This window comes from Ochlerotatus camptorhynchus, unplaced genomic scaffold, assembly GCF_037179485.1.
Source record: "Ochlerotatus camptorhynchus isolate MF236.1 unplaced genomic scaffold, CSIRO-AGI_Acam_v1.1 ptg000335l, whole genome shotgun sequence".
NCBI lineage: Eukaryota > Metazoa > Arthropoda > Insecta > Diptera > Culicidae > Ochlerotatus > Ochlerotatus camptorhynchus.
This window is the reverse complement of record NW_027040823.1, coordinates 233,173-249,984: the sequence shown is the minus strand read 5'-3', so window position 1 is coordinate 249,984 and position 16,812 is coordinate 233,173. Positions and strand designations below refer to the sequence as shown.

The 16,812-nt window shown below is 45.2% G+C and overlaps 1 protein-coding gene across 3 annotated transcripts in view; it reads left to right on the top strand.

Annotated features, from left to right (window-relative positions):
• The first annotated feature begins 245 nt into the window (after positions 1-245).
• The window catches only part of LOC135708789 (TP53-binding protein 1-like), a 29,341-nt gene continuing 12,774 nt past the window's right edge, over positions 246-16,812 (top strand). For 2 of the 3 annotated variants that reach the window (XM_065230932.1, XM_065230934.1), the window contains exons 1-4: positions 246-750; positions 10,722-12,114; positions 12,177-13,534; positions 13,594-14,977. In XM_065230932.1, coding sequence (XP_065087004.1) covers positions 702-750; positions 10,722-12,114; positions 12,177-13,534; positions 13,594-14,977 — 4,184 coding nt within the window. In that variant the 5' untranslated portion in view covers positions 246-701. The remainder of the gene's footprint in view (positions 751-10,721; positions 12,115-12,176; positions 13,535-13,593; positions 14,978-16,812) is intronic. The other variant, XM_065230933.1, reaches the window with a different exon arrangement.

Genomic DNA, 16,812 nt, shown 5'->3' with positions numbered 1-16,812 from the left:
TCTCATTAGACAGTGGCTTCATTAAAATTTTCATATAAATCATACAGCAGCTCATTGAAACCACTGAAATCAGACAAGTACTGAGGTACAATCTGCTCCAATATTTTCTTTAAATTTTCTGCCATTGTTCAATGCTTCGCTCCATGTCAGAAATACGACTTTTTCTGTCTACCTAACTCCACTGTCACGTAACGCATCCCTGCTGTCAAAGCTGTTACCCGCCGCACAGAACATCGCTCTTGGCAACGCTGGCTCGCGTGCATTGAAAAAGTACAGCGACTCGATCGGGCTCGGCGAAACAGAAATTAGTCGTGTTTTTCGCGTAATTTCCAACTGAAACCGGTAAAAAACTGTGGAATCGATCGTTGCGCGTGTGAAAACGAAGAAAAGTACCCGGTGAAAGTGGAATTTGGCAGTGAAAAGTGACGGCAAAAGTTTTTGTACTCCACTTCGAGGAAGAAGAGCTGCCTGGACATCTTTCTCTTTGGTTGGATTTCTGGTGTGAAATATTCCGTGTGAAGCGGGAGGTGGGATAGGTAACGGAGAAGCAGAAGCAACGCACACCCGTCCGCGCCGTAGAAAGTGGAAAAGGGACGAACCGCCAGCCAAACGCCACCGGGAGTGAGTGAGACAACGCGGCATTACAGAAGAGAAGCGAAGGAAAGCGAAAAAGTGTTGTATAGCGTTATAGCGGAGGAAAAATGGATGCGGAATCAAACCTGGCAGAGGTTGCCGTTTCATCCAACAATGGTGAGTAGCGGGGTCGAATCGTTTACGCAGGTTTTTCATCAATTTTCGAAGAACGCATTCTGCGAAGTGCGTAAAATTTCCTCAGACGGCTGTCATCCTCGGCCTCGGCGGAACTTTTACTGAGCGGAGATGGCTCGGTCGGGTGAAGTGGGGTCAACAGGTAATCTTTTTTTTTTTCGACGTACACCTTCGGTGGGCATTTTTCTTCTTCCTCGTTCTTTGGCTGCAGCAGCTTCTGCAAAAATCTTGACAACGAACTGTGTGTGGTGACGATGCTTCTTGCTTCTGCTCTGCTGCCACTTCTGGAGTGCTGGCTGCTGCTGCTGATGGTACCAATACCATCGCAAGGTAGCTTCTTTCCGATTAATCTCGTTTTCTGTTTTTATTTGTGATACCCATCCGCGTTCATCTGTGTGTGCGTTCGATGTGTACACTCTTCGTTCTGCTTGTAGATTTTTGGAACGAACCGGGGGGTGAGTGCGTTGTTTTTTTTTTCCTTATGTACAGCACTTTCCATATTGTTGTTCGGGCATGAAAGATTGCTCAGAATTGCGCTTTGTCTATGTGTTTATTATAGTGAATTATTTATTGCTGATTGCATCTGAGTCTTAACTTCCCCAAATAAGCTAAAAGTGCACGTTTCCTTTAAATCGTTTTAGTGTCTTCGGAGTATTTATTGCTTGCATATAAGGAATAAGTGCACCGAAGACACCAAGACGATTCGAGGATAACTCGCCCTTTTATCACAACACAAAACACGCTCTGTCCAGTTTGGTGTGAAATGCGCAATATTATATTAAATATGCGATGTCTTATGTGGACCGTACACGATTGCTTTTATTGACAATAATCGTATTGTCAATACATTCAATATTGACGTCAATACATCGGTATTGACAATATTTCTGTATTCACATCATCAATATTAATGTCAATAATTCCCCTTCGCGTCAATATATTGATACGTGTGGGGTTTGCTTTAAGCAAACCCCACACGCATCAATATATTGACGCGAAGGGGAATTATTGACAATAATATTGATGATGTGAATTTAGAAATATTGTCAATCTCCATGTATTGACGTCAATATAGAATGTATTGACAATACGATTATTGTCAATAAAAGCAATCGTGTAGGGTTCACTTTACAGTCAACTCTCCATGACTCGATATTGAAGGGACCATCAAGAAATTTCGAATTAAAGACTAATCAAAATATGTTGTTTACCGTCTATAATTTCAATAATAATATCGAAATACCCCATTCACTGGAATATATAACCTTACCCTAATAAACAATCTCATAGATGGTACAACCATACCACATCAACTTGAGATTATACCCCGAATTGGTGGTTAGGCGCTTCTTATGGCTATTGTTTATGGGGGTATTTTTACTCAAATGAATTCAAAAAATGGTCCAAGAATCCATGTATGGAAGTTCTGAGTAGTTAATTTATAATATTGAGCCAGACAATAAGGCCCCACTTCCTGAAATTTAATTTATCAAGATATCAAAGGTTCTGGTATTTTCTGGATGTGGCACTAACGCCCCGGCCATTAGTCCGATTGGTGATTTAGTCCAGATTTGATTAAATTTTGACGGGCTTCCTCCCATAGTTATGTTTTTAAGAGCTTAATCGCTTGGAAGTTTGTTCTAATCATTTGGACGACCCAAAATCTTGGAAATTCTCCTTGTCCGGAATATTTTAAAATAAAACTACCTGAGTCTTGAAGATTTTTCTATATCTAAGCCTTAGCGTGAAACTTTAAATGCACAAATGTCAGCATCCTCAAAACATACAAATTTGAAATTGCTACTCCTTGTTTACTGTACTACTACAAACAGAGAGTAGCAATTTCAAATTTGTATGTTTTGTGCAGGCTGACATTTGTGCCTTTGAAGTTTCACGCTTAGGCTTCCTTAGAGTATCACCTTAGCTTTTAAATATTTATTATTTTTTTTTTTTTCCAAATACTGGATGCTCGAAATAAAAATCTGACGAAATTGCTCTTTCTGGTACTTTTATATAATTTGCTCCATAATACTCTTGAAAATCATCTGCCGAAAACTCTTTGAATTCATTCTGCAATGATCTTAAATTATTAATAAATTTTGTAGTATTGCCTAGAAATTCCCCGGAGATTTCTCCGGATAATTCACTCCTCACATTCATTCCTCAGTATTATTTGTATTGTATTGTCCTAACAGGATGGAATATATCTAAGAATTGAAATTAGTTTTGCTCATGACATAAATTATTTGAACTACTTACCGTACTTACCTTACCAATCAGGCTAGGGCCTTGTTGTCATCTACTGTCCGAAGAAGTAGTCTACTCGATCCATGGCCACACTTCGCCAGCTTCGTAGTCTGCGAAGGGTCCGCAGGTCGCCTTCTACTTGGTCGATCCACCTTGCCCGTCGCGCGCCTTTTCTTCTTGTTCCTATTGGGTCGCTTTCTAGAACTTTACTGGGTCGTCGTGCGGCATTCTTACGACGTGCCCAGCCCACCGTAGTCGCCCAATTTTTGCAATGTGAAATTATTTGAAATGTTCCTCACAATTCCCTTGGAACACTCCTTTGAATTCCCTAAAAATTATCACCGGAACATGATTGCAATTACAAAATCAAGGCTCCGTGCTGGCGGTAGCCCTCTTCCTCATCGCCATGAACGTAGTCTTCGAATGCTTACCAAAAGTCGTGTTCATTTTTGTGTTAGCGAATGACATCGTCGTTCTCGCCAAAGGACATAGACCGACCCTGATCCGCAGGAAACTCCAAAGCAACATCGAGACAGTGCATGCTTGGGCATCATCCGTCGGATTTAAACTATCACCATCCAAGAGTCAATTCTCTCACCTGTGCTTAGGAAACCACCGAGCTAAAAGGAACCCCCCAAAATCGGAGGAGGAGAAATACCTTTCGAGGCCACGTTCTCGGAGTATATCTAAACCGTCACCTGAGTTTTCAGCTGCACTGCGACCGGATAATAAAGCAATGGGAACGTCGACTGAACCTGTTACGAATTATCACCAGCAAGCACACCAACACTAACCGTAGCGTTGGACTGCGTATCATGAAGGCAATCATTTGTAGCAAACTGCTCTACGGCGCCGAGCTACTGTGTAGAAATTTCGAAATAGCCGCAGTGTGTCCGGGCTTCTCCCTTGCATTCCTGCAGCAGTCACGTGTGTCGAGGCTGGAATCCTCCCATTCCGATATATATTCGTAAAAGCCGTATGTTCCAAAGTCACCAGTTTCTTGGAGAAGACGACCGGAGACAACGATGGAGTGTTCCTCCTCAAAGAAGCAAAGATTTCACCCACCAGAACCTCCCCCACTGGTTCTGAGTCGAAGTATGGGACTACTCTCCACCTAAGATCATATGGGCATTAAATAAACCAACCAAAGAAAACTGTGGTCCCGCGCTTCAACGAGCTCATTAGAACAACGCTGAATGGCTACGAGTTCATCTATTCGGATGGTTCGAAAAAAATAAGCGAAGTCGGCTATGGTGTATTCGGCTCCAACCTAGATACCAGCAGAGCCCTTCCTTAAGCCTACGCCGATTTTCTCAGTTAAGGCAGTTGCCATCTTCTCGCCCGTTACGGAGTCCAGCATTACCGATTCAGTGTGCTGAAGGTCCTTGAGAGTCCGAAGAACCTGCACCCGTTGGTGCAAGCAATTTAAATGGCTTCGCACAGTAACACCAACCGCTGGAAACTAACGATTTTAAATTGGCTCACTACTTGACTAGCCTATTGGTCCCAAGCAAACGATTAACATACCCCATTCTAGTCGAAATTCTAGTACTATACTATGTTTGTTTTGATTCGCTATGAAAGTTTGACCGATGGGGTTCGTGGATTTTCCTATGTTTCGAGGGGTGCATCGATTAGCTTGGGACCGAAGAGAGTACCAGAGCTGAGCCACAAAGTTGAGTACGTTTCTTCGGGACCTTCAGGTCTTAGAGTTACCTCTATGGTAACACCGTATATGTCTGGATTCCCAGCCACTGTGGTATCGCTGGAAACGAGACTGCGGGCAAGTTGGCAGCGAACGGCAGATCGAAAACCCCAGCGAAACCGGAAGTACCTGCAGCTGATTTAAAAATGTGGATCAAAACGATCATTGCTTCGGCATGGGACACTGAATGGGCTAATACTCGAGACCCTTACGAATTACTAGTTCGACATCAAAAACTGGAAGGACCAGAGAGTACTGTCCAGATTACACTGCGGCTACACTAGATTTTCACACGATCTCGGATCCCGTGATGGATTCCACAAACAATGTCAGTTGAGCATCTCATAATAAATTGTCCTGCATCTCCGAGACCAATATCGGTCCCAACATCAGAGTCGCATTACCCAATGACCCAGGCTCACTTCTCGACTTCCTCGAGCCGGTGTCTTAGCTATTACCAACCTACGTAGAACCCCGCGACAAATAATGACACGACAATGGACGAACGACGGCACCAGCTCTTTAAATTACATGACAAACGACGACGACAACCCCGCAGGCTCCGGACATAGACCCTCTCTATGGAAACTTCTCCGAACTTCCTTTGAGTCCTCTTCAGAATTCCTTACGTATTAACTTCAAATATCTTTCGAATCCTTTTCAGGTTTTATCAGAAATCAGAACTACCTTGGTATTCAGGTTTTGCATAGAATCTGCAGTTCATCAGGACTACCTTGAAAGTAGATTGTACTTGACGTTTTCCTCACAGTTCTTCCCAGAACCCCCCTGGAATGAGTTCCTTAGAAAATATCATCCAATTTTATGAGGTCCTTAATTTTGATGTTGTTTAAATCTGTGCTCTTGGAAAATACATAGGAAATAGGATCTTGAAAATTTCATCAAGTACAATTATTTTCAAGTCCAGCATTTCAAAAAAATTGTACAGATTTAAAATGTTTCTTACCACCTACCAATCAGGCTGAGGCTTTGTTGGCCTCTACTTTCCGAAGAAGTCGTCTCGACTCTACTCGATCCACGGCCACAATTCGCCAGCCTCGTAGTCTGCGAAGGGTCCGCAGGTTGCCTTCTACTTGCTCGATCCACCTTGCCCGCTGCGCGCCTTGTTCCTGTTAGGTCGCTTTCTAGAACCATTTTCACTGGGTCGTCGTGCGGCATTCTTACGACGTGCCCAGCCCACCGTAGTCGCCCAATTTTTGCAATGTGGACGATGGATGGTTCTCCCAGCAGCTGGTGCAGTTCGTGGTTCATTCGCCTCCTCCACGTTCCGTCATCCATCTGCACTCCACCGTAGATGGTACGCAACACCTTCCGTTCGAAAACACCAAGGGCGCGTTGGTCCTCCACGAGCATAGTCCAGGTCTCGTGGCCGTAGAGGACCACCGGTCTAATCAGCGTCTTGTAGACAGTCAACTTCGTGCGGCGGCGAATTTTATTCGACCGGAGCGTCCTCCGGAGTCCAAAGTAGGCACGATTCCCTGTCATAATCCGTCTTTGAATTTTTCTGCTGGTATCATTTTCGGCGGTCACCAGTGAGCCCAAATACACGAACTCATCGATCACCTCGATTTCGTCACCGTCAATCTGAACTCGGGGTGGGAGGCTAACATTGTCTTCCCTAGAACCCCTTCCTCTCATGTACTTAGTCTTCGATGTGTTGATGGCAAATTCAATCCGCCTAGCTTCAGCCTTCAGTCTGATGTACGTTTCCGCTTTCGTCTCAAAGTTCCGTGCCATGATGTCGATGTCATCGGTGAAGCCAAGAATCTGGATGGACTTCATGAAGATCGTGTAACTCGTGTCTATGCCAGCTCTTCTGATCACACCATCACGATGTTAAATAGCAGACAAGAAAGTCTAACACCGTGCCGTAACCCCCTTCGAGATTCAAAGGGCCTCGAGAGTGCTCCCGATACTCGAACAACGCACATCACTTGATCCATCGTTGCCTTGACCAATCGCTTCAGTTAATCCGGAAATCCGTACTCGTGCATAATCTGATCTCGATCGATGAACAAATGATGTGTGGGCACGTTGTATTCGCGGTATTTCTGCAGAACCTGCCGAATCGCGAAAATTTGGTCCGTGGTAGCGCGGACATCCATGAATCCCGCTTGGTATTGCCCCACGAACCCTCTTGCCAATGGTGACAGGCGGCGACATAGAATTTAGGAGAGTACCTTGTAGGTGGCGCTCAGCAGTGTGATCGTGCGGTAGTTGCAGCAGTCCAACTGCAGTCGCCTTTTTTGTAGATTGGACATAGAAAGCCTTCTATACACTCCTCCGGTAATATCTCCTCCTCCCAAATCTTGGCAATTACCCAGTACAGTTCAGTGCGGTTGTTAGCGGAATGCTTAAATAAAACAGCAAAAAAGGTTATCTTCCATTAAATTCCACATAATTAATTTTGGTATCTATAACAGATACGTATTTCGACTACAATGCGCAATCCTCATCATCTGGGTGATGGTTTTTTGCTTACTGAGCAGAAAATCATGGGTTTATTCCCAATCTCCTTGAAGCTGGAAATTTCCTTGATCACCGACAGCACGCTTTCCGACAAGGTTCGTCCACCCATTTCGCAACCCTAGGGGAAGTTCTCAAGAACGCTCATTCCGAGTCGGAGTCTTCCGTCATCTACCGAAAAACACGCCGACGACATCCTCATCGTCACCACCGGACCCACGCCAGTACGTACAAGGATAAGAACCCAAGCGGCAGTCTCCGCCGTCGTAGGCTTTGAATTAACAGCCTCTAAAAGCATCAGGTGCCATGTCTGCCCTTCTCGACACAAAATTTGCGGACCACCGATCAAAATCGACGACCAGTCCATACCACTGAAGAAGACCGTCCGAGTTCTGGGAGTTCTCGTTGACCGATTCCTCAACTTTGAACAGTATTCAGTGCAGTCAAGAAAATTTGCCGCAGCCGAGTGAATCTCATGCGGACCATTTCCCGACAGAATAGAATTCAAGACACGCCTAGACAAACCAACATATCCATCGGGTAGAAAAAGTCTTCCTCTGCTCGATGGTGATGTCGATTTGCCAGGGAGAGCCATGACTTCCGAGAAATCATCGAGAGAAGTCATTGTTTACAAAAGCCGTTACGCCCTAATTCCAGCTCTATCTAGAATTATCGACAGTCGCCTTCTATACGGGCTGGAGATGACCTGCATCGCAACGGATAAGCTTTTAGCTACGTTAGCACCAATCTACAACACCTACGTCCGGATTGTGTCTGGCCTGCTGCCATCCACGCCCGCTGACGCCTTTCCGCTTCCGTACAACCGCAGCTATCGCAACCAAAGCCATTGCTTTCATCTCGAAGACATCCGGAAATCAAGGAATCTTCCTCCTCGACGAGGGGAACAGACTCCTCCGCACGGCTGCCAATGAAGATCTCCCCCAGTGGCCAGGGTCCACTGGCATGGAGACAAATGCTGGCAAACACCATTACCGAAAATCGAAATCCGGATTCAGGACAGGTTCAAAACCGGAGACAATTCCGTGGCCATGAAAAGGACTGTAGCTGAAATGTTAGAAGAAAAATACCCCACGCACACTCACCGATACACGGACGGATCTCGGTCTAGTCGGAAACATCACACCAATCAGCTGCAGCTTACCGCCGCTATGTGCTGTCTTCTCTGCTGAAGCTGCTGCCGTCTTCATCGCTGCTACAACGCTCTCCAACCGACCAATCCTGGTCCTCACGGATTCGCACAGCGTTATATAAGCCCTGACATCCGAGGCCCCGACTCATCCCTGGGTACAGGCGACGATGAAGTCCGCGCCACCAAACACGGTATTCTGCTGGATTCCGGGCACTGCGAAATACCAGGCAACTCTGAAGCTGACTGGGGCTGACGCTGGGGCTGGACCATCTACCCCTCGCTATACCAACGAAGTACCGTTACACGATGTCAAGCGCTGGATCGTGAGCAAAGTACGGGAAGCTTGGGACGCAGAGTGGGCCCAAAACCGCTCCCTCTTCATCAGACGGATCAAAGGGACGACGAGGAGATGGACAGAACAGTTGAACCAGCGGGATCAGAAGATAGCGTCTCGTTTGAGGACCGGTCGGTTGTAGAACTCCAGCCTCAATCGAGCACATTCTATGCGTATGTCCTCTGTATCAGAACCTGCGGGAATTCCACGGGCTACCAAATAGCATGCTGGAAGTTTAGTCTTTTTAATTCCTTTCGGCTGTTGCGACATCTCTACCTGGTGGGGGCCTTCCCGGTGTGGAGCTCCGTCTTATTCAGATTTTAATGTTGTGTCTTTAATATATGTCGGTTGAAGTAAACACTGTAAAAAACTACTCTGTTGGGGTCCTCCTTCTGAGGCCCCACCTTTCATGGAGGAGATGAACTAGCCTACGGCTAAAAATCTCAAAAATAAAGTTTAAAAAAGAAAACTCTGTGATTAGAAAAGAGTTGAACAATCGAACAAGTTAACGAAGTTTGTTTTTTAAGGAGCTAGGTGTCCCTTAAGGTGAACGGTTTTGCTAACTGAGAAGAAAATCATGGGTTTATTCCCAAGCTCTCTTGTTATTAGTAAAGAGCTGAACGATCGCATCAATAGCGAAAGTTTACTGTTGATGATGTTTTTATATATGTATATACCTTGAAGTACCGTAATTTCGTGCACCTAAGTCCCTAATACCGTGCTTTTTTGAAAAATTCAAACCAAATTTTTAATAAGGATATTTTGAAATAAGATAGAAATTCGAATAGGTATTACGTACAAGTGTATGGAAAAAATATAAATTTAAAAAATAGTACAATACACTACAAATTGTTGAACAAATGCGCGGAATAAGGCGACGCGTGTTATTATGGCACTTCAGGTAGTCAACTTTCGCTAAACCCACAGTTCCTCTTAATGAAAGGCTTTTGTTAGTTGCTCAAAGCGGAAAATTGGTTGAGGAATACACCGATTGATTATTATCCCAATCGTTTAGCAACTATCCAAATTGTTCATGCATGAGCCCTTTGGAAAGGAATTAGCACTGTCAGAAATGACGTTTGACTTCGGTTTAGATGGGCTACAGCCCAACTAAAACGCAGTCCACTTAAAGATAGACCAACGAGCGAAATTCGATTGTATATATATATAAGGAGCTCGGTGACCAATAGGGTGATCGTTTTTGCTTACTGAGCAGACAATCATGGGTTCGTTCCTAAGCTCCTTTTGAGTATACAGTTGAACCACAGACAAACAGACATAACACATTGAATATTTCTCAATGTAAAATATCGTCCCTAAAACATTACCGCCATCTGTTGAGTACACTGTGGTGGGTAGTACGCTGAACAGATGGCGGTAGTGTGTAAACGTCAAACGCAAAGGAATTGACTATGCGCGCCACAGGTGGCGGTACTACCAACTACGATACTTTTAAATTGACCGTTAAATGCTTGTTCGATGAACAGCTTGCGAGTGTTATGTCTGTTTGTCTGTGGTTGAACGATCACATCACTTGCCATTTGCCATGGCGAATCAAGATCTTATTTACCATTCCTACTAACAAAACAAGCAGAGGCAAGCTTGGTCTCTAGTAGCAACAATTATCCAACTCAAAATAAAAAGTAATGAGCATCCAAAACTTGTGCATTGAGAATCCTCAGCTATTTGGTTCATTGTGCAATGTTGTTAGCTTTGTCACTCATGGAGTAGCAACTACGATATGTGCGATCACTCAAGCTCAAGTAGAATACTCACAGCACGTTTAAGATGTTCGGTCGGGAGCTCGTCTAAGACTGGCCAATTTTCGTTGCTGACGTTTGTTAGAATACCCCAAACCATGAGGGAATGCAACCATATTAGCCTTAGTGAGGGGGGAAAAAAGAACGTCTAAATATGATCGAATTGTCCACTCGAGGAGAGCTTTGAGTTTGCCGAAAAATTCCATCTTTGACAAACAGCAATACGATATTCCGAATGTGTAATCATAACTCTCATTTTCATTCCACCCACAGGTTCAACCTCAGGTGAGCCGAAAGACCCGACTGTTCTAAAGGAGAAGTTGGCGGACGAGTTGAAATCGGCCGCATCTCTCAAAGGAGGCGGAGATGGACCGGCTTTGGATGTTCCTCTCGAGAAGGATGATTTGCTGGAACGGTTAGACAAGATCGACACCGATTCCAGCGACGCTGCGGCCAAACCATCTGGTGCTTCGGCTTCGACAAACGATGTCGACATGGAGAACGACGATCTCATTCAGAGGTTGGAAGCACTGGAGAAAGGTGAAGATGAGACTACGACTGCAAAAGATGCTGCTCCAGAGAAGAAGAAAGACGAAGCAGCTGGAGAGCCCATTGAAACGAACCATCAGAATGGTTTGGACAAGGAAAACGAAGCGGATTTACTGCAGGAAGAAGTGTCCAAGGAGAAGGTAGAAGAGAAGATGGAAGTTGATGGTGATAAGGCTCCCCTAGACGTTTCTTCTACGGAACCTACGGCGAATGGTGCTTCAACTGAAGAGCAAATGGAACAACCAACAAGTTCAGCAAAACGCCGTCATTCGCAGGATGAGGAATCGCAAACTACTGAACCTTCCACTAAGAAGCCTCATGTTGACGAGGAAGAAGTTGTGGATGCACCTAAGGTAGTTGAACCTAGTGAACAGAAACCGAAGGAAAAAGTAGAACCAGAGGTGAAGGAACAGCCAAAGGCAGATGAAACCGATAAAGAGCCTGCAGAAAAGTCAGAGGAATCAGCCAAGACTGAAGAGGGTTCTGCTTCTAAGTCTAATGTTACAGAAGATATAACTAAGGATAAGAAAGAAGAGCAGATACCTTCGGACAAATCGGTACCTCCCCCGGATCTTGATCCCACGAAAGATGAAGAACTTTCCAAGGAGAAGAAAGTGGACGAAGCTTCTAAGGAGGAGAAGAAAGTGGACGAAGCTTCTAAGGAGGAGAAGAAAGTGGAAGTAGTTTCCAAGGAGGAGAAGAAACTGGAAGTACCTTCCAAGGAGGAGAAGAAAGTGGAAGAAATTTCCAAGAAAGAAAAGGAAGTCAAAGAACCTGAAGCACCGATGGAAGTTGGTAAACCAAGCGAGCAACCCGCTAAGGATGATGAAGATGTATCAGTTTCTGAACAGAAGGAAGAAGAAGATTCGACGCCTGCTGTCGTAGAAACTGCAGAGTCCTCGAAAGCTGTTACTGAACCAAAACCTGCTGCTGCCGAAGCGGAAAGTAAAGTTGATTCAAAACCGGTGGAAGAACAGTTAAAAACAGTAGAAAAGGAAACTAAGGTTGAGGAGAAGGTCGAAGATGTTGCAGAGAAGAAGCCAAGTGAAGAAAAGGTTGAAGAACTTGTTGTCGAAGTGCAAAAGCCTGCTGCACCCAAAAAGGCTGAGGATGTTAAGTAAGTTACCTGTTACAGGGATGCAAATTGAATTGTATTAATGACTAACGCTTTATTTGTAGAGAATCGGAGAAAACCAAGCCAGTTGAAGAAGAACCGGCTCCATCGCAACCAGTTGAAGATGTTCCTAAACCTACTCAGGAAGAGAAAGCACAACCAGAATCGCCACCCGAACAACCAGCTCCGGAAGCTGTACCCAAATCCAAGGAACTTCCAGATACGGAACCTAACACCGAATCTTCACAAGAAGAACAGCCAACCAGTTCCTCGCCAGCTGTGGTGGAAGAAAAGACCGATGATGCCATTAGCTCCTCTTCCGAAAAGAAAGAAGAACAAGCCGTTCCCTCTTCAACCGAAGTTGATTCTGCTGCTACTGCTGCTGCTGTCGAACAACCAGCGGAGAAGCCCTGCGAGACAGAGACTGTTACAAGTTCAGACGAGAAACCTCCTAAAGAGGCTGCTATATCTCAGGAAGTTGATTCCACACCCGAAAAGGCCCCCGTCGCTGCTTCCGAACCAGCTAATGATGATGAACCTATGGAAGTCGACAGCGAACCTGTTGCCGAAACATCATCTAAGAAAGAAGTTTCAGAACCACCATGCACCAAGAAGGAAGCCTATGAATGCACTGAGGAAAGCGCAGAAAAAGCTTCCGCGGCAAAACCACAGGAAGTAGCGGTGGAAGCTGTTCCTGAATCGGCTTCTGCACCAGTTCCTGTACAAGAATCGGTTCCGAAAGCAGCTGAACAGGAAGAGGAAAAGATGGAAGTTGATTCCGCAGCTCCAACTCAGAGCAAACCGGATCCGGATGTCACGGAAAGTATGAACACTACCAGCGAAGAGCTGATTGTATCCATGGCCAAGGATGACACTGCCACGGCAGCCGACAGTCAGAGTGAAACAGCAGCCACCGTTTCCGAACACAACAAAAACATGGATGCCACGGAAGGTGCTACAGAAGATTCCAAAGCGGATGCTTCAAAAACATTGGATGACAGTATCGAATGTTCCTTGCCGACTTCCAGCTCGGACAAAATGGCCGATCGGTTAAAGCAACGGTTGGATCTCATTTCCAACGGCAGCAGCACGCCAAATGCCGCCGTTAGCTCTAGCAACGTTTACAACTCCACTCCCATCCAGAAACAGTTCGAAATCAGCTCGGAAAATGTCAGCAAAATCTCCCGGAATTCGGTGGACAACAGCCACCAGGCGGACGAGGAACACAGCGCTATTACAGTGGGTGATCAGTCCTCCATTTCGGAAGAAAAGGAGGCAGCCGTTGCTTCTACTTCCGGTGTTTCGAAGCCTCCCGCAGAAGTCAAGAAACAGCTAGTGACCGATACAAGTGATGATACAAGCGTTACCATCAAAGACGGAAGCAGCTTGAAAACAGAATCCTCGGAGGTTGATTCGTGCACAGGTGAGTTCATGTTTTTTTATGTTTGTACAGCAGACTATAATTTCAAACGCTATTTTCAGCTTCATCCGCTCTCAACACGGCCGATGAAATCAACATGTATGCCACCAACGCTCGGAAGTTCAATGGCATTTCTTCCACTTCCGGTTCTGAACTGGAGGATAAATCTACCATCACTCCGACTAATGTTTCCACGACAGACGCTCCCTCAACGGTGGTCAACAAGTTGGATCTTACACCGACCCTCACGTCCGAGGAGACACTTTACGAAGTCAGTGTTTGGTTTGATGGAACCGAACTGCAGTTCTTATCCATTGAGAAACTGGAAAACAAATCATCAACTTCGGGTGCAACGGCAGGTTCAACGCAGGATCTAACTGGAATCGATTCCTCCAAACAGTCCTCCAATGGGAGCGTCGGCAGCTTAGGTCCGTTCTCTCTTCCTCCAGCACGTCCTGCAGCCGATTCGGCTATGTCGCATTCCACCGCCACGGAAACCTCCTCCGGAACCAGTCAACTGAAGCCCTCGCTGCCGAAAATGAAGCACACTGTACGGGGCGCCAAGGCGCTGGCGACTCTAATGATCGAAGAGTTCACTAAGATCAAGCGGGCATTGAGCAAGGACGATGAAGTATCCGATAATGAGCCGGAGACACCGATGAAGACGCCAAAAGGACGACCAGGATCAGTTGCCAAAAAAGCAGCAACTCCCTCCGCACGAGGTCAGAAGCGATCACGTACTGACTCGGATGCAACTGAGGAAGAACTGTCTAAATCTAAACAAGCGGCCAAACAGGCAAAGAAGGGATCAAAGGTAGAAAGCAGCTCACCATCAGAAACAACCGGAACCGCTGAACCCCCCGCCAAGAAAGAAGACGAACAGTGCTGTTTGGCGCGGTGGACTGATCGGAAGTACTACGCTGGAAGGGTTACGGGATACAAGGGAGACAACAAATTCATGGTCGTGTTTGAGGACGGTGCTTCCAAGGCGCTCTCCAAGGACGTGATCGTATTTGGCGACATGGATACCCTGCCTATCATGGGCCATTCGATCCATGCCCTCACCGGTGGTGATACGTACGAACCGGGTATCGTACAGGAACTAAAGCGAAACGAATCCGACGAAGTGGTCTATAGCGTACAAATCGCCACCGGAACCGTCGAAGTGACGGCCTCCGATATGTATCTCACCGATGAGCAAGCCAAGTACATCAACAAGGCATGCAAAGCGGCCGAAGCCGCTGACGAGAAGAACACCTCGATGCAGTCGCCCCGGGGAGCAAACACACCGGTTATGCAAACACCAGAAGAAGCATCGGGTGCAGCAAGCGCGGAGAAGGGCTCGCGGTCAACGCGTAGGCGAGGCGCAGACAAACCACAGACACCAGTCACGCCGGAGGCAGGCTACTCGGGCGGTGTGGGCAAGAAGGGACGCCGGGGTCGAAGGTAAGATCTTAGGCCCGTCACCATACGGGCAAAAATATTATCAATTCTCAAAAGTATTGTCAACCATATTGATGCAAGTATTGACGACGGAACACGTTGACGCAAAATCAAATACGTAGATAAGCATTGCCTTGACAGCATCGAGTATTCTAGGTCTTCGTTGGAAACCTGGCTAGCTCGTAAAATTAGCTTCTCAGGGAAGTTTTAGTATTGTAATGTTGCTGATATTGCAATTTAGATGGAATTAACTTACAGAATGTTGGAGGTGAAAGCGCTGTTTTTACGATTTCCCGCGTATTTGTGGAGTTGGGTCTTAAAATGTGCTAATGGGATTAAAAACAAGTGGTTCATATGTAAAATGCAGAGTGACCAGTGAACCGCGAAAATCGGAAAAAAGCTGGGAATTTGAAGTCACCGAGAAAAAACCGAAAGACAAATCTGGAAAATCAAATCCTCGTCCTCTCTTCGAAAACAATAAGATTTTTGGACTGGACTAGAATTTCAGGATACAGTCACAGCATATTAGCATTTGAGCGGATTTTAGAATGATTTCTAGAGAGTATTTCTGAGAATATTTTCTAGGGACCTTTAGGAAAACCTCTAAGAGAGTTTTTACTAGAACTTCCAAGAGGATTGCAGGATTCGTGAACACCAAGGAAAGCGAATTTTGAGGGTACAATTCCAGAATAATTTTGCGCATTTCGAGTGGAATTTCTAGAGAATTTTAAGGAGATTTCCAATGCAGTTTCCAGAATGAATTTAGATGAGAGCTCCATGATTATTTTGAGCACAATTTGAAGACATTTCTCGACGGAAGAATTTACCCTGCCCGATAGTGTTGGCAGGGAATGGGGGATTACAAGTTTTGGTCGAGAATCTGAGTGCTACGGAGAATTTCAAGCAGATTTAAAAAAAATGAAGCTCTAGTGAATTCTTGTAGAGAGTTTAAAATTCGAAGAGAATCAAAGGCCGAATTTCAATAATTTTTTTGAGTGTTCTACAGTGAATTTCTGGACTGTTATAAAGAATATTTCAAGGGACTTCCAGAGAGAATTTCAACTTTATTTTAGAAGAATTCTGAAAATACCTCTCAATCAAATAAAAGCCTCTAATCTTTGAGCGAAGACTTCGCTGCTGCTGTCTTAGAAATGGCCCACTGTATACCTGGCGTTGGCGGTTTCTTCCATGCTTGGCATGCATCGTTGTACACATCAACTGCTAATTTGTTAATAGCTTTTCACTCAGTTGTTGAAATTTGTTGTTCTTTATTTTTGTTTATTTGTATGTTTGCATCAAATAGTCTGTGTTGTGATGTGTTGTAAAAAAAAGTACGAAAATAACTAGGAAAGCATTGTCAAGTTACTAAAAATGTATAAGTCTTATAAAAAGGCAGAGAGTCTTCGGCGAAGCATATTCCGTGTCAAGTGACAATCGAACATCGACGCTACTCGGCTGAACACTCGCTACAAGCCGTAAATTGCGCTCCCTAGGCTATAACTGGTTCGAAGAAGTGGCATAAGACTGTTGCGTAGTGATCGAGGTTGAACATTAATTTTCACTTGTTGCAGAATTGCTTCGCAGTCGATTCTTCCTTGCAGAGTATCGGCGACGGTTAAGGCTCTGAAAACATCTCTTCGGATACGTAAGGGCTCGACATTGATCAATTGGCAGCGATTCTCGTAGCTTGGAAGACGAAGTGGGTATCTCCAAGGTAGTGCGCGAACCGAAGAAAACGTCGTTGCACAGATTAAATTCGCTCGGCCCCATTATTGTAGTTCGGGCTCCAGACTGCAGAGCAGTATTCCAACGTAGATCATACGAAAGAGCAATTGAGC